Source organism: Chlorocebus sabaeus, chromosome 22 (genome assembly GCF_047675955.1).
Source record: "Chlorocebus sabaeus isolate Y175 chromosome 22, mChlSab1.0.hap1, whole genome shotgun sequence".
Taxonomy (NCBI): domain Eukaryota; kingdom Metazoa; phylum Chordata; class Mammalia; order Primates; family Cercopithecidae; genus Chlorocebus; species Chlorocebus sabaeus.
This window is the reverse complement of record NC_132925.1, coordinates 83,308,546-83,327,538: the sequence shown is the minus strand read 5'-3', so window position 1 is coordinate 83,327,538 and position 18,993 is coordinate 83,308,546. Positions and strand designations below refer to the sequence as shown.

General features: G+C 40.9%; 1 protein-coding gene across 15 annotated transcripts in view; it reads right to left on the bottom strand.

Moving 5' to 3' along the window:
• Nucleotides 1–18,993, bottom strand: part of ERC2 (ELKS/RAB6-interacting/CAST family member 2) — a 970,222-nt gene that overhangs the window by 920,800 nt on the left and 30,429 nt on the right. For all 15 annotated transcript variants that reach the window (XR_012090621.1, XR_012090622.1, XR_012090620.1 and 12 more), the window contains exon 2: nucleotides 14,385–15,181. Coding sequence is in view for 11 of the 15 variants with exons in the window: in XM_073010025.1 (XP_072866126.1) it covers nucleotides 14,385–15,041 (657 nt within the window). In the remaining 4 variants the exon portion in view is untranslated. The remainder of the gene's footprint in view (nucleotides 1–14,384; nucleotides 15,182–18,993) is intronic.

The window sequence follows — 18,993 nt, the reverse complement described above, 5'->3', positions numbered from 1 at the left end:
CAGTCCATCAGCAAGTTTCTACCTTACCAAGTACATACCCTTTATCACCAAAATCCTGGCACATGCCCCCTATTTCTCAGCACAAACTGAATAGCAGTGAACTGAAGACATGTCTCATATTACCAAAAGCTCATTTGTTTCACTAATCACTGGGAACTACTTACTCCCAATACATGTGCAACATTTTATGAAGTGGTAATATCTAGACAGAGGATCTTGATCTAAATATCCTGAGATGCCCTTTGAGTTAGCAGTAGGGATGAGGAAGTGAAATGTTGTGCACAATTCCGGTTATGCACACCTTTCTAGGGAAAATTATGACGTTTTCATCAGCTCTCAAAGAGTACATGGCTTCCCAAAGGTAAAAATCCCGAAGAGAAGTTAAAACTTTTTGAGAAGGCAGTTTTATTTATTATTTAGTACATTTCTAAATTTAAGCAAGTTCTAAATCTGGCCATCACGTGCACTGTCCAACTCTTCATCTCATAGATTTACTGATTTCTATTGGTCTTAGGATTCCTTGGAAACTTTTATATTATTTCACATGGATATTTTAGAAAGCTTTTCCAAGGGATGAATCAGTGAATTTTAATTTCTTTCCATTCCTTCTCAGATAATATGTACTCATGAGCCGATCGTTTTTAGAACTTAAATGGTTATACCTTTTTTTTTTTTTTTTTTTTTTTTTTGGGAGACAGAGTATTACTCTGTCACTCAGGCTGGAGTGCAGTAGCATGAACACAGCTCACTGCAGGCATGATCTCCTAGGTTCAAGTGATCCTCCCACCTCAGCCTCACAAGTAGCGAGGATCACAGGCACACACCACCACACCTGGCTAATTTTTTAGTAGAGACAGGATCTTGCCATGTTGCCCAGGCTGGTCTCAAATTTCTGGGCTCAAGTGATCCTCCCACCTCTGTGTCACAAAGTGCTAGGATTACAGGCATAAGCCACCATGCCTGGCCCAATTATACCTTAAAATGGAAACCACCAAATTATTACTCACTTCTAAAAGTGTACAGATCCTAATTAGTACCATTTTCCCATCCACTGTGGAGACCAAAGTCTCCAATGAAACTACAGTAATTTATAGAAAGGGGAGAATTTGTTTTAATTCCATCAAAGATGCACTCTGATAGTATATAAAAGCACCAGGTGGGTTTACTATGGTAAAATAACATGAATTGATGCTGGTATTGGTCAATATAACTTCCAGAACTTCTCTAGGGGGCACAATAGAGGTAAGGAGTGAAGAAGTGAGTGTGGAGGTTAGAGATTCCAGGAGGATACTGAAGTTGCTATTGAAATGGCTAGTTATAGACAGAGGTTAACAGAAGCTAACTATTCAGACTATAAAAGTCTTTCTGGATTGGTCTTGGTCCTCCTAATACTAGAACTAAGGCAAGCTTCTAACTACATGTTGCACAAGCATATTTCCCAGCAATGGCTGTCCTTTCCTCCTCACCACCTTACTCACACACTCCCTTGCTACAGAATCTACTCATCATACCCCTTTCTCAGAGAGACCTTTTCCATAACTCTGCTGAGGGGGCGTGGATGTGTGACTCACTCCCTTGGCCACAGCTGACTGGACCTAGAAGAGACTAGACCCAAGCTAGGTCAATTGTATTATTGGTTCACTGAATTTGAAGTCGCAACAGCATAACTCTAGGCTGTCCCTGGTGAGCACTTGAATGAAGAAAATACACATGCTTTCCTTGAGTGCCACTTTTTCACAAGAGATATATAAAAATAGATATTAAGAGAGAAAATAAGAGTGACAGAGATGTGTATATATATATAGGAGAGACAGAGCAGAGACAGAGATGGAGACTGGCTTTGTTCATATTCCTCATCATCTTCCAACTGACCCCAGATTCCCACTCCATGTGACACCTGGCTGCCCTACTTACCCTTAATGTCTAGTAGGTATCCTTATATGCTCCCAGCAAATCCCTCCTCCCTACTTATTTTTTCCTTAAACTTGAATGGGTTTCTGCTACTTGCAACCATATTCTCCCTTAAATGAGGGAGAGTGAATAAATTAGTAAATAAATGGTCTGGATTCTCAAAAAGAACAAAAAAGAGATTTCACAGGGGAAAGTTGCTGGCAGAGGCAGAAATCAGAAAAGATGGGACCCAAGAGAGGAAGATCTGATTTTAAGACACAAGATGTGGAACAAAAGACAAAGCCTGCATAGTGTATCACCTCAGTGAGGTCAGAAACCAACTGAGGAGGAAGCTGAGAGGTGCCTATTGAAGGCCCCCTGGGCTAGGAGGCCAGCGAGGTACTCTGAAATTCCTGAAGGTGGAGGTAAGGACAGGAGGAGTTCTATTAATGAGACCATCCTCACTGAAGTACAGTAACCCAAAGTAAAGAGCTACCCTGTCCCTGAAGCTCTGCTCTTGTAGATTCAGGGAATTTGTCAAAGTCACAACCACCTGAAAGGATCTGCCAGGCCTTTAATGAGCATCCTGAGAGATAATCTCCCTCATTCCTCTGCCACCTGTGGTTTTAATTGTCCAGCCAGTCCTGGAGTTGCTTCCTCCCATCCTTCTGGATGGCTTTCCAAGACAGGAGTGCTCCTTTGGCATTCTCCTCTGCTCATTTACTTGACAAGAATGTGTTTGCTACCTCCTGCTGGCCCTCCCTCCTCGCCTATTTCTTGCTTCCTTCTTTGTTCTTGCTCTCTGTCCTTTCTGTATACCTCTTTGACAGTATGCTTAAGATGCTGTCAGGCAACACACTGCTTCTTCTACTCTATCTTAGCGCTTCCATTTCAGTACTGGATTCCCTGGTTTTCAAGCAAGTTGGTTGTTTTTCCCTTCATGACAGTAGAAAGAGCACAATTTTAAAGCTAAGCATACCTGAGATCAAATCCCAGCTCTATCGGTGAGGCCTCAGGCAAGTCACTCAATCTCTCTGTGACCTGTTTCTCTTCCATAAAATAGAGATGCCATGTGTCTTGCAGGGCTGTTGAGCTCACACATGGAAAGAAACTAGCAAATTCTTGGCACATAGAAGGTGCTCAAAAATGCTTACTTCCCCTCCCCTTTTGTCAGACATGGACAAAAGCCACCATAAAGTCAGTGAAAGTGTAAAGAAATTATAGTTTTATAAAATAGGTTTATTTCCTTTATGAGTTGTCCATTTCCTTACAAGATTGATACCTATTTACCAAATGTCTACTTCTAAAAGAGTTCAAGATATTTGAAGATTCATGATTACTAATCCATAATTGGAAGAATACATTTTAAAAAGACATCATTGACAATTCATTCTTTCCCACACAATGATGAATCATGTTTTAGTTTTTATACCATCATTTTTACAAAACTACATGCATTTTGATCATCAGTTCACAAAGTGAAGGTAAACCATCGAGTGAAGGCAAAGCATGATATGCAAAATGAAGTTATAGTAATCGTCTAGTTAACTCAGTTTCTCAACTTTGTATCCACCGGCATTCTGAACCAGACAACATCAGGGGCTGTCCTGTGCACTGTAGCATGTTTAGCAGCATCACTGGCCTCTACTCACTAAATGCCAGTAGCTACCATCCTCCAAGTTCTAACAGTCAAAAATGTCTTCAGACACTGCCAAATGTCCCCTGGAGAAAAAAACGCCCACAGTTGAGAACTACCAAGTTAACCTGATCAATGTATGGAGCCAAACCAGACAGCTCACACCCAGCCATGGGCTTGTAAGATGAAAAGTAGCTGCCTCGATCTTTACTTCTCACCAGATCTACAAAATGGCTGCACGTCACTTACAAGACACAATCAAGCGCTGGCTTCACAGAGAAACAGAAGAAATTGCACGCGCCAGAATTCAGTTGTCAGACTGCCCCAGCTCTTGGCTGCATGCCCACGCTCTACCTAAAAACCTACTTCCCAAACTTTTGAAATGCTTTCCACAGCTTTCAGAACCTGACCTTTACAGCAGCTTTATCTGTGTGTGTCTGTGAAATAGATTTACAATTTTCTATATTCCTGTGAAGCCAAACCACTTATTGAGTCCAAATGCCAACTGGGGGTGGTGGGAATTTGCACACAGATGTCAGTGGACTCTGAAACAACAACACAAGAGCTCCACCTGCAACTAATTATAGAAACTGAAATTGTGTTCTGGCCAGAAGAGGCCACATTCAGAACCGACCCCATCTGCTTTGGCCCATAAAATCGCTCTGTTACTTTTCTGCTGTTAACATAGACTTGCCTCTTAAAATTCTCTAAGGATGCTGTCGATAGCCAACAACAGTGAATATTTTGGAGGTGAATGTTTTGGGGGTGACCACTCCTCCTGTCTTTCCCTCTTGGAGCTTGGTTTCAACAAGTGCCCTTGGCACAGGTGAGACTAAAATAACCTATTCATTGAAACGCCCTGAAATGGTTTTTTTTTTTTTTTTTTTTTTTTTTTTTTGGTAGCTTATGGGCTGCTGTAATCCCATCACCCAAATAAAGTAATCCAGAGAGAAAAATGGAAGATGGAAATCATTTAGGTCTCCCAAGGTCCAACACACAAGAATGTTTATTTTCCTACCATTAGCCAAGTCTTTCAGAAGAAAACCCGGGAATAAAAATCTGTAAGGCCACTAATATGGTACACATGGCTGATTCTAGGGCCGACTGCAAGAGATTACTGAGTCCAAAACCAGCTGACATCTGTGACAAAGATGTATAGTTCACTTCAAATCATTCTCCTACCTTCTAGCAAACAAAGAAACCAGCTGTTGGCTCTGTGCCATCTCATCTATCTTCAAAACCAAAAGAAGTTTTCACTCATCTATGAAAGGCATTTAAAATTGTAGTTTCCATCTAAGTAGGTCATCATCTAAGTCTGGACCAAAATTTTTCCAGCTCTCTGGAAAAGTAGAGAAAAGCTACAGTTCTCTGAAGAGCTAAGGAAGACTGTTTCAAGATGAGAAGATGGAGTCATTTTTTTTGTCCTTCTGAGATTCAGCATTCCAAGGTATGTTGTGGTGCTAAACTATATTATCCAGTTCTAAATCCGTGTGCCTATGTAACATTGGGGAAAACACACACAAGCACTCACACTTCAACTCGGAATTAAAATGAAACACCTTACACACAGATGCAACATATGATTGACTTCTTAAGTTCTCAGACTCCACTATGACTGATAAGCCCTTAAAACATTTGGAGAGCGGAGGTGACTAAGGACAGCTCAAGTCAAGGCAGTTGACATCTGTTTTTGTCTTGGAGCATCTGGTCCCTCTTCATCCCAGTTCCTTTAGAGAACTGCTCCTCTCTCAACACCTGCAGTTCTAATAGGGTCACCAATCAGAGTAACCTCTTCTCACATACCTGCCCCCACCATCCCCCAACCACACACACACACATACACACTCACCAAGTCCTGGAGGGAGGATATGAACAAGGCAGGATCAGAGTCCCTCCATGAACTTTCCAAGTGGGAAGGGAAGACATAAGGCTCTCTTGACCATTCAATTGTGACCCTAGGGTACTGGCAGCCAAGACTGCCCACCACACAAAGGAAAAAATGAGGCTCACACATAGACAGAGGCAGACATTGAGAACCAGAGATGAAGCGATGGTGAGAGACAAAGTCCTGCTACAGTTTAAGGCCCTGGATCCAGTAACCCCAAACTCCACACCTGATCCTTTCTGTAATTTTGTTACAAGAACTAATCAATTCCACCACCCCACGTTTTTGTTTTTGTTTTTGGCTTATGCAGGCTTTGAGCAGCATTTGTGTCACCACTTTGGAGTCTTGCCCAAATTAATTAGTAAGGAGGTTTCTTCATTTAAATGTGTAAGGTCCTTTAAGATTTCATTGAACCTCCCTGAAACATGCCATGGCTTGTTGGGGTAAGGGGAGGTTATCAGAACTGGCAATTACTATGAATAACAGTTATCAATTAATGGTTTCTGATGTTTTATCAATTGGTGAGCTGCAAGTAATAGAATGCCCAAACAACAGTGACTTAAACAACTCTGGGTTTCATTTCTCACATGACTAGACATCTAGAGGCAGGTCACTGCTGCTGTTGGTGCAGTCGCTCAGAGATGGCAGCTCACATGTCTCTGGACTTGTCTATTCCTTTCATTCTTTGGCTTTTCTTTCATGCTTATCATGTGGCTGACACAGCTCCATCCATCACATCAACCCTCAAGACAGAAAGAAGTTGGGGAGAATTGCTGGTGATATTTGTTCCTTTATCAGGAAGGAAAAAGATTTCCTAGAATCCCCCAGATTTCCACTTGGGTTTCATTGGCCAGATACTTGAGGAAGAGGAGGAGGAGCCTGAAGCTAAGTCAGGATTTCTCAGACTTATACTAGTGGAAAGAAGGGAGCCTGAGAGAAGGTAAGGGAAAAGACAGGTGTGAGGAGTGACTACATCTGAGTCTCTAGCACCATCAGGATACTTTGGAAGGGCCAGACATGGAAGGAACCACATAGAAAGTGCTCATCCACTTTCACAGTTCTCCTTTAAGGTCTCACTTCCAGAGATGCTCCTGAAGCAGAGCAGCCTTTCCCAAAGTGTGGCCTTATACCCTTATTTCTAGGAATATTTATAATTTGTAACAGATGGGACTGTTGTTAAATATATGCATGTATATTCACTCCACTCCCCCTCTGCCTTGGCAGGGAGTAAATTTCCTCCACACGACTGACTTTGGGCTTGGTTACATCACATGCTTTAGCCAACAGAATGTTAGTGAAAATGATGAAAGCCAAGGCTTTAAACATGTTTGTGGGGTTTAGTTGTACATTTGGCATTTGTGATCCACCATGAGAAGATGAAGCCCTGAATAGCTGCTGTTCCGAGAAGAATGTGGAGACGTGGAACATACCTAAACCCAACTTCCAGTTTAGTCCAGCTAAGTTATAGCCAACCTGCAGATATGTGAGGGAGACAGATAAATGCTTGTCTTTTTAAGCCATAGGTTTTGAGATGGCTTGTTACATAGCATTATTGCAGCAGTAGCTGCCTAATACGTAGGTGCTTAGTTTAAGTTTTGGCAGAGCACAGTGGCTCACCCCTGTAATACTAGCACTTTGGGAGGCTGAGGCAGGTGGATTGCTTGAGTCCAGAAGTTCAAGACCAGCTTGGGAAACTTGGCAAAACCTCATCTCTAAAAAAAAAAAAAAATTAGCTAGATGTGGTGGTGTGCACCTGTGGTCCCAGCTACTCGGGGGCTGAGGAAGGAGGATCACTTAACCCCAGGGAGGTAAAGGTAGCAGTGAGCCGTGATCATGCCACTGCACTCCAGCCTGGGTCACACAGTGAGATCCTGTCTCAGAAAAAAAAAAAAAAAAAAAAAGTTTCACAGTGGAGTAAGATTAGAAAATTGGTGAATTAAGCAACTTTAATATAAATCTTATTTTTCGGGGTTTTTTTTGTTTGTTTGTTTGTTTTGTAGAGGCAGGGTCTTGCCATAGCCCCAGCAGGTCTCAAACTCCTGGACTCAAGCAATCCTCCTGCCTTGGCCTCCCAAAGTATTGGGATTACAGGTGTGAGCCACTGCACCCAGCCTAGTAAACATTTTTAACTGAAAGAGAGCATTTCATATGGTAATATGTTACATTAGTCTGCATATATTATGGGTCGAACTGTGTATCCCTCCCCCCGAAAAAATACCAGTACCTCAGAATGTAACCTTCTTTGGAGACAGGGTCTTTACAGAGATCATAAATGAAGTCATTAGGGTAGACTCGAATCCTATATGATTGGTGTCCTTATGAAATGGAGAAATTTGGATGCAGACACAGTCACTCACAGAAGGCAGATGACGTGAGGACACACAGAGAGAAGGTGATCAAGCACTAGCCAAGGAGAGAGGCCTGGAACAGACCCTTCCCTCACAGCCCTCAGAAGGAAGCAACCTGCCGACACCTTGATCTTGGATTTCTTCCCTCCAGAACTCCGAGACGGTAAATGTCTGCTGTTCACATCACTCTGACTCCAACATATCTTTTTGTGGAGGATATATAATTCAACCCCTACAAAACATATGCATTATGAATTTCCAGGATAAGCATATCCAATGTGTTGGGTGTTATGCTGGACTGACCAGAAAATCCCTTTTGAAAAGTGTTATCTCCCTGCACACACTTTGGAAATACTGGCTTTGAAGGATCCATGGTTTCTTAGACTTATAGTAGTAGAAAGAAAGGAGCCTGGAAGAAGGTAAGTCTGAGGTAAGGCAAGTCTGAGGAGTGAGTACATCTGAGTTCCACCCACAAACCTGATGAAATTCTATCACTCACTTCCAATTGGCACAACTCATCGTATCTGGATACTCACAGTGAAGTTAGTATTTTAATAGAACATAGTTGAACGACCCCTGTTGAAATGGCCCTGCAGGCTGGGTGCAGTGGCTCACGCCTATAATCCCAGTACTTTTGGAGGCCGTGGCAGGCGGATCACCTGAGGTCAGGAGTTCATGACCAGCCTGACCAACATGGTGAAACCCCATCTCTACTAAAAATACAAAAATCAGCCATGTGTGCTGGCACACACCTGTAGTCCCAGCTACTCGGGAGGCCGAGGCAGGAGAATTCCCTGAACCCAGGAGGTGGAGGTTGCAATGAACCAAGATTACACCACTGCACTCCAGCCTGGGCGGCAGAGCGAGACTCAGTCTCAAAAAAAAGAAAGAAAGAAAAGAAAACAAAAGGCCCTGCAGTTATACAAATAAAAGAAAAGCAGTACTGATAAAGGAAACACAGAAATGTGATCCGTCTCGATCTTTTCAAGTTTCATGTTCAAAATAAGAATCAATAAATCCTATGTTGAAACTGGATCACAAACTCATCAAAAACTCATATTAATATTGATTTAGAGTAGATTCTTTCCTATTGTGTTAAGCCAAAAATAGAAATGATCATATAACCATTGCTTAAAAGCTGTAACATTCCCCAGACAGGTTTACTTACACTTCTTGGGTTACGTTTCCCAATGACCTTGTCCCACTTCTGCACACGCAAGATGGGTAAATATTAGATCTAGTACAATCTCCTAGTGTGTGATGCTATTTATATTCATGCAGAGCCTTGGCTAGCCATGCACAACCTAGGAAAATGTCTAAAAATTGCTTTATGTATACTTAATTTGGAAGAAATCCATTAGAAATACAACGTTAACAATTGCACAAAATACCTAGGAATATGAAAAGTCAATAACTCTTATGTACCAAACTACAAGATAGAAGTTTTTATGAACCTTAAAAAAAAAAGTATTCACTCCTATGTTTCCTTTCTTTGATCTCCATCACACAATAGAATAAAGATATAAAGAAAAGACAAACCTATATTTTTTTAGAGAAACTAAGTTCACTTTACTTCCCTACAGTTGTATCCACCCTCTCATCAGCCCTGCCCCCCATAACACCTATCCTAACACCACAGGCCACTAAAAATAATAAGGGGCTACCTCACGTGGCAGCAGAACATCCATTCTCAATACTTTCTCCTCACCTCTCCCACAATTGTTCTACAGGTGTGACGTTGAGAGCATGGACTATGGGTTCATGCCATTCCAAAGAATTAGCTGTCCATAATCCCTTGCCCCACTCTCCTCCAATTGCAGAAAACACATCATGAAGCAAAAGCATAAGTGACAGCACCAAGATAACACTGCATCTGTGCACTCTGGTTTATACAAACAAGCACATGATTCTAAATTTCAGTGCTGCAACTCTTAGCAGTAAAGCAAAGGTATTTATATTCATGTAGAGATGCGTGGCTAAGGCCTTGGAGGGAACCAGGTGGAGGAGAAGTGGGAATGGAGGAAGGGATGGCATATCCATCCAAGAACCTGAGTATCAACCCTTTGCAAATAAGAAATTTGGTCACAGCCACCTACTCATTAGCCCCAAGGTTCCAAACAGTCCTGCACTCCCTGTAACACAGAGAGGGAGTTCAGCATCCTCCCTTAGATCTGGAATTGGGTTCAGCTCCCTTAGACAGAACCATGAGGACTTCAAAATCTACTGCAAAGAAACTGATGTGCAGGAACCCATGACTATACTGCACACAAGAAGGAAAGGGCTGTGCTAGTTAGCATTATATTTATAAAACTATGAACTTCATATACAAGAGTACTTCAATCTCCTTACCTCTACCCTATAATGGACCTGCTTCCAAATTCTCTTCACACAGAACAGTTCAAATTGTTTTAGATCATTAGAACTTAGGTTAGTGAAATTTTAAATATCTAAATACCCCTGAAAGAATTACCTTGGTAGATGCAATCTCTGGTTATCGTGGATAAGAAACCATAATCAAATGTCCCTTATCTCTTTTGTATTTCTTTCTTCCATACAGAAAAAGTTTCCATGATTTTTCCTCTAAAAGGAAATTAAGTTATGGTAAATGGTGAAAACCCTAAACAGCACAAAAACCATCTCTAGGAAAAAGAAATACATTCCTAGTTAAGAATACAAATTCTGGCCAGGTGCAGTGGGTCACACCTGTAATCATGCCATTCCAAAGAGTTAGATGTCCATAATCCCTTGCCCCACTCTTCTCCATTTTAAGAAAACACATCATGAGGCAAAAGCACAAGTGACAGTACCAAGATAACACTGCACTTTGGGAGGCTGAGGTGGGAGGATCACTTGAGCCTAGGAGTTCAAGACCAGCCTGGGCAATATAGGGAGACTCCATCTCTACAGAAAAGTACAAAAATTAGTCAGACATAGTGACATACACCTGTCGTCCCAGCTACTAGGGAGGCTGAGGTGGGAGGAGTGATTGAGCCCGGGAGGTGAAGGCTGCAATAAGCCAGGATCGCACCACTGCACTCCAGCCTAGGTGACAGAGTGAAACCCTGTCTCAAAATAAAAACAATAATGATAATAATAAATCACATTCTTAATCATCTTATCAAAATGAGTCATTTTTTCATCTAGCATGTATTAAGTAGGATCTTCCTATAACACTAAATCACAGCTCAGTGATCTTTTAAGGAGGTAGTGATCATAAAGTTAAGGTCTTAGACTTTGGCATGAAATAGACCAATGCCTTAAACCCTAGCTATGCTGCTTACCAACTGTGTGAACTCGGACAAGTTGCTTATTCTCTCTACATTTATGCTTCATCTGTAAAATAAGAAAAGTTCTAGCACCTACTTCAGATGACTGATGGAATCACTAAATAAGACAATGTATACAAAGCACTAAGCACTATGCCTAGCACACAGTAGGCCCTCAACAAATGTCTACTGGTAGCACTAGCAGTATAATAGAAAAAACAGCAATAGCAGAAGATTGCTCCCCAAACTTTATTTCACCTAGCTCCACTTTTGGACAAACATAAAAACCCCACTGGTAGTTATCCACCATATAGGTGTCTCTCCTTCCTTTCCTGGACAGAAGACAGGACTCCACCTCCTACTCCCTTCAATTATGTCACTTTCAGTTCAAGGAATTAAAGAACCAATGTGCCATCTCCAGTCACTCTCTTCCCCTGCTGTAGCAACCTTTGAAACCATGCATCAAGATGCAGAAATCCTGGATCCTGAGTCACTGCACGGAAAAGACCTGTCCCACAGAGTCACCTGACCTGCTTCATACTTTAGGCAAATAAGAAATAAATCTCTAATATGTAAATTCACTGAGATTTGAAGTTTGTTAGTTACTGCAGCAAAACTTACCCTATCCTGACCAACAGGTACTCCTATACTTCTAAAAGGGATCCTAATATACTTCCAAAAAGAGAAGACAGTTTTTTTGATAACTTGTTTTTTGTCAATCTTTATATTTTTTACTTTGTAAGACATCATATTGCAAGTAAACTGACTTTTCAAAATCTCCATACTCCTTCCTCATTTTACATTTTTTAATCTAAAAGAGAAAATTGCATTTTACTTGTATTAAATATACAGATTAATACTGGAGCTTTCACTGAGTCATATGTCACACAGTCACATTTCACCTACAATACCAAGGTATCCTGTGATCACAGTACAGACCAGAACAAGAAAGGGATAATGGAAGTGCCCTCAAGCATTCACACACTCCTGGCTTATGGCAACATGAGACAGTTAAGTGGAATTATGGATATCACCTATTCTAAACTGAACTAACCCTCATGAAATGGACAAGTGGTGCGAAATGTTTTTAATAAAAGTGAAAAAGGTTTTACATGTCACTAAAATGTATCTCAGTGTATTATTTTGCTCTATCTCATCTACATTTAACTCTTTGTGGATGTCATAGAAGACACATAATACATTGGCAGCATACTGCATCCTGTAATTTATAAATAAATATACATGTATAATTGGGATCTGTGCTCAAAGATAAATTTAATGAAAGAAGCATCAGATAAGTCACTTTGGAGCTAACAGTTTAGAGAAGAGCTTTCAAACTTTTTGTCCCTGTTTGCACCGTTCCTAAACTGCTTTAACCATTTTCCAAAAAATTAAAATGAAGAGAAAGCCAGCATAAAACTGGGGGGAAATGTGCATTGTAGAAACAGGTTCATAAAGACTTTATGAACCAGCAAAATCAGAAAGAAGCAGAAATGATACTGAAGAGCATCATTTTAGAGTGAAGAACAAAGCTTTTGGTTCCAACTATGAACCGAAAACTAGCTTTGGCTCTGTTAGATAATCAAAAGGATAAGGTGATTGTTTTCTACACATAGAAGAAGGACAAAAGGCAGATTTTCATATAGATCACAAATGCTCCTACAGGCACTTAAACTCCAAAGGAGAAGTTGCCAGGGAAACAGTTAGGAGGGTCAGCAGATGACTCCAAGAAAGGCAGAGCACTTCATTAGACCAACATCAAAGCCAGTAACTGGAAAATCACTTGTTCAGTCAACTTAGAGTTATGTCAATTTCCTTCAGAAAGTTAAATAATATCTGGGAATTTTTGAGCCATGTGGTATCACATTCCCTATGCCCCAGCTCTTAGCACTTCTATAAGCACCAACTGCAGATAAAGCTGGGGCCAGGTGTGCAATCCCAGAACTTTGGAATTACTCCTTGAAGCCTGGAGTTCAAGACCAGCCTTGGCAAAATAGCAAGACCTTGTCTCTACAGAAAAAATAATAATTTTAATTGGCAGGCTGTGGTACTATGTGCCTGTAGTCCCAGCTACTCAGAAAGCTGAGGCGTGGAGGATCATCTGAGCCAGGAGGTCAAGGCTGCAGTGAGCTATGATCAACATCACTACATTCCAGCCTGAGCAACAGAGCAAGACCCTGTCTCTGAAAAAAAAAGAGAGAGAGATAGAGAGAGAGAGATATGAAGCTGGAGTTTAAACCCAGGTATGTCTGATTCCAAAGCTCTTATAAAAATAGCAGCATTTTAGGAAATAGAGTAGGCATTAAAAAAAAAAAAAAAGAAAAGAAAGAAAATAGCAGCATAAAAAAACAAGCCTGACAGAATAGGTAGGATTTGGGAATGAAGACTGGCTGGGATTGAAAGAGAGGTGGCAGGAAAAGCAGGTGCTGAGAAGGCCACCAGTGGAAGGGAGCAGCAAGAGCAAGGGCATGGCAGTGCAAAACCTTGGGTGTGTGCAGGAATTACCAGGCAGTGATGCAGAAAGCACAGATGTGGAGGGAGGTGGCACAAGAAAAGGCTGGAAATGTTGGCCCAGGCCTTCTGGTAGAAGTGCTATGGGCTCAGTCAAGAAGGTAGACTTTATTCTGGAGGCAATGAGTAATCACTGAGGGCTTTAAAGCAGGAAAATAGCATAACTGCAGATAGACACCAGGAACCTGTTCTTCCTGTGGCATGAAGGATGGATCAAAGAAGAGTATGAAGGTGACTTGCACATAGTTGATAATTAATTAATGCTGAATGGATGAAGGCAAAAACACCAAGTTAAAATTTATTGTGTATCTCTAACAAAGCAAACCCATTTGATCCAATTCCATTTCATATTGTTCAATTTGCTACTTAGAGAACCAACTTCACTCATTCTAGAAGGAAATAATGGTGCTGGTGCTTAAAAATAAAAATCAATTCACCAGTCAAATGTGGCCCTCTAAATGTTGCCGTTAAAGTGTTTGTTCTTACAGAAATTAACATTTTCTTCTTCTATTCAGAAGGAGGTACATCTGAACAGCTGTTGCAACTGCTGAAAAAGAAAACAAAATTAGCCAAGTACAAAAGTTAGGCAATGAGGAGTGATCCTCCCCACCCCACCCCTCTCCCCATCTGCAACCATGTGAAAAGGTTATTGGAAAATAAGGAAATCACAAGCTGTAATGGTATATTTCCTATGCTCTCTCATAGTGTCCAAGTCAAACACATACTAAGCCATAAACTTCTTGATGATGCCAAACTTTCTTCTGCACAGGTCGTGGTACCATCTGCAAAGCATCAACTACTCAGTGAGAAGCCAAGGCTGAAAAATACTGAGATGAGTCAGGACCTACCTGATTTTCTTCATGGGAAACCCTCATCTGCTCCTTGAGGACAGACATCCGCGCTGCCTCTTCTTTCCTCAACACTCTCTCCTTCTTCAGCTCAGGACTCCAGAAAGTCTTAATACTGTTCATGGAAGATCCCAACTTGCTGTCCTTGATGTCGAGCTCTTTCCGGAGGAGGTCATTCTCTCTCTGCAGTTCTTTCAGCTGGGCCTGAAGATCTAACATTGTGCTGTCTCTTACCTGCCTCAACATGGAGGGGACCTGGTGGTGGTGATGATGGGATGAGCCAGTCAGCCCACCATGTTGATCTGTGTATGAAAGGACATCTGTGTGGGAAAGTCCAGCAGAAGCAATATTGGGACTACTCCCCATGGCTGTGACACGGCCTCCATATACAGCTCGATTCGTAGCCCTTCCCAGAGTCATAGTGCCCTTTGGGTAAGTTGTTGAAGCCACCCCTTCATGATCACTCAGATACATGGGTCCAGACGTAGCATAGGCTGCATTGAGGGACTGGATATTCTCCATAGACAGAGTCTTGCCTGTTCCTCCACCTCCCCCACTACTTGTTCTTCGGTGGCCCAAACGAGGAGACCTTGGCAAACGAGGGGATCTGGAAGGGCTACCTTCCAGATTGGTGATTGTTCTTGCACTTCCATACATTTTTCTTGTATTATGAGGTGTTACTGAAGAGAAGAAATGCTATACTAAGTTGGGGTTTGAGCTAATATTTCCACGATTGTCCAGAATTTTCACCACATTCTTTTCACAGTCCGTACCAGAAAATAACTCCACTCAAAGATCTACAGAGTGAAAAAAAGAATAATTAAAAACAAAATTCTTTAGAACTCTAACTGTATATTTTTAAATATATAAATAAAGATAATAATAGATGAACCTATGAAGATAGGTGATTAATAATAGACAGAAAGAGCCACACCCATAATATTCATTTAGAAAGAAAAGCAACTCTAAAACTTTACTACTACAGGTGAAAGTTTTATAAATTCCCCCCACCCTGCCCCTAAGCAAGATAAAAATTCTCAAAGTGAAAAATAAGGTCTATTCCTTAGGAAAATGAAGCTCTCAATATTGGTTTGTGCTAAGGTTAGAGTTGGAACCTCCAGAAAATTCCCACGGAATTCCCCATCATGGAGACCTTAACTATAAAAAGACCCCTCCTCTGGGGCATAACCCCCATACATATGTGGCTTGAAAGTGACTCTAAGAAGCTGCTGCTTCCTGCGATGTCAAATATTTGGCATTCATGTTGTTACCTTCGCCTCCTGTACTCATTACAAACATCACTAATCTATCACAGTCCTCTTTTCCACAGGTTCAGAATTCTTCTCAACACAACACTCTAGATGGCTTACCACCAATCAACTGGCATTGACACATGAATTCAAACCTACTGGCTATCCTGGAGTTAGAAGAAAAAGAGGTAACTCAACCAATGGGATGCCTAAACACATAGCCAGATCCTCAATGATATTACCAGAGAAAACAACAGTCCTATCTCGTTTCCCTTTCACACATATCTTTCAGGCTGTCCTCTTGAGAATTATTTCCCATTTTGGTTGACCTTAATATTCATATTAACCACTTCATGTCTGTACAGAAATGGCAAAGGAGAAGAAGTTCCCATCATGGTTACTGAAGTATATTAGTGAAGATTTTTATGTAGCTGGGGCTACAGCATTGTGAGTATCCCTTCAATTTTAGCACCTATATGGCCTTAATGGGGTGCATTATGGCCTCCTGCTCTTCCTCTTAGGAAGTCTTTACTGTATTTTATTTTTCTTCAGCTTTACAACAATAAGAGATCTTACAATACCATCTAGTATTGTAAGAAATAAGTAAGATGATGTTTATAAAACACCTAGTTTTGTGCCTAGTATCAAATAGTCAATAAATAGATTTTGAAGGTAAGTGTCTCAATGAGATAAGTACATTAATAGCAATATACAGGGGTATCTTTTATTTTCACCTGCCTATCATTCATCCCTTTCCCCTCTCCCAAATACACACTATCTGATAATACTGTCACTATTTTCCTTAGAGAAATTGTTCCAAACCCCCTATTCACAGTTCATTGTGTTTAGGTAAGGTTGACTCCCTTCACTCCACCATCCTGGATGGTGCAAGGGGTGAGAACATGACCCACACCTGGTCAACAATCATATTGTATGGTTTAGTGATGGGCATGTGACCCACATTGGTCCAACAAGACTCCATACTATGATTCTAGTGGGAACAGCTGGGAAAGATAAGCTCTTCAGCTGGAATTCCTTACTTTCAAGATAGAGCTGTGAGTAGTACAATGTGGAAAGGGCCTCCCTGAGGGTGAAGAGAATACAAAGGGAACCAGAGCTAAACTTCAAAGAGTGTGAAACCAAACCAGGTGACATCACTTCATACTCTAGATCCAGGAGTCATAGAAGTTATCATCATCTATCATCTATACATCTGTTCCCCGGCCATTTTAGTTACATATGCCAGGTGACTGATTGCATTAAAGCTCCCAATTTTTTACTCCTTTTTTTATGTATGTCTTGGCAGTGTTTTCTCAATGTGATGCTGGGTTCAGTCATGTGACTTTATTTGTCCAGGAAGGTGATAACAAATGTGAAGTAAGCAGACACCTTAAGCAACACGTATGTTTACTCTCTTGCTCATTTTCCTCTACCATAGCAATTAGAATATTCCCAATCTAGCCTGATGGAAGATGAGAAATCTAAAATAGAACCAAGTTGTCCTAGCCAACAGCCAAGCAGCCCCAAGATGCGTGAGCAAGCCCAGCCAAAGTCAGCAGAACTACCTAGCCACAGAACTACCATGCCCCTGTGGGCAGAACTACCCAGACACTGCCCACAGGGGCATGAGCGAGCCCAGCTAAGATCAGCTAAACACCACACTTATGCACTTAATAAATGCTTCTTAGTATGTCACTGATGTTTTGTGGTTGATTGTTTTGCCACATTACAGGATCAATGGATAACTGATGCATTTGTCTATAAATTTCCTTTTTGCTACATTGAATTCTAGATGAGATTTCTGTCAGTTACACTGACACATACAATATGAAAAAAATGTTTTCTATAAAGGTTTCCCCTTTCCCTAAAGAGGTCTTTAAAAATCATACACCTGTTTCTAACTAAAGAACTTCATTTCAAATGTTTATGTTGCTCAGGGCTTAATTTTGTTTTTCTTGGAAATACACAAAAACCATTTTGTATCTAAGATTTTTACATGAATAATCTGTAGTGTAAAAAAGAGGGGATCAATAGTTCTAACATAAGAATTCAGTGACATAAATGATGAGAGAGACAGTGGAATAAGGGAACAGGCAGTTACATGACTATTTAATAAGACGGAAAGATGTTCATGACATACTGGTGGCAGGGGGAGCAGACAACAAAACAATTTTGTGATTTACTCACACTGTTGTAAAACACACAAATACACATACAATCACCAGCAGAGAAGGCTGGAATGACACACATCAAAATGTTACCAGCGGTGGAATTCCAAGAGGTTTTCATTTTCTTTTCATTTGCATACTCAAAATTTTCTACAGTTGAAACTGACCCAATTGTCCCAAAGAGCTTATGTTAATGGTTTCTTTGAAAAAACAGAGAAATCGACCTCCCAGTTTTAAAACTTGAGAAAGCTGCATTTGTCTTATCTGAGTTCCTTTCTAAGGAAACCAACCATCAGGGCTCCCAGCTAGTGTCAAGGAGCTCAAACTCACCAGATCACTGCATCTGGACAATGAGACATCAGACCCCTCATCTGTCATAACTGCCTTGCCCTATCTGCTTCCTGTTGACCAACTCCTCTTCCTTATCCCTCCCTGTTTCCTGTTTTTCCACTCATGATTACATTTCTTCCCTGCTATATAAACACTTATGTTAGTCAGTCAAGGAGATGGATTGGAAACTGATCTCCCATCTCCTAAGCTGCAGCACCTGATTAAAGCCTTCTTCTCTGGCAATACTTGTCTCAGTGATTGGCCTTCTGTACAGCAAGCAGCAGGACCTGGACAGAACCTCTGGTGTTTTGGTAACATAATAATGATATATACTTTTGTCATTTAAAAAAATGATTTTCTTTCTATGGTTCCAACAGTTAAATGAATGTATCTTTTCTGTGCTTAGAATCTAGATGTACAGGTTCTAACTCGGCCACCACTTACAGAGATGTCTTCCTAGAAAAAGTGATGAAATCTAACTTGTCTTCCTCTGTCTGCTCCCTTTATATCTAGAGATACACATTTCTGAGATCTGTGACTAGGCTTGAGGTCCCTGAACACCATAAAATTTACACCCACACAGATTTAATCTTCAGTGAATTTACCTGCCTACCTGGCCAAGGCTTTGGAGAATTGCAATAACCAACAAACAAAAAGTTAGTTTGCTCCCTTTGGAAACACACACACATGTAACACATAACATGAAAAGATGTATTATCATATTTGAAATAATGTTTCCTCATTTAAAAAGCAATATACATTGCCACTGGCCCATAGATTTCTTGGGTTCTCCTTTTCTAGGTTTAATATCAGATGTATGCTAGTATCATAGACAGATTGAGAAGCTTTCCATTTTTCATA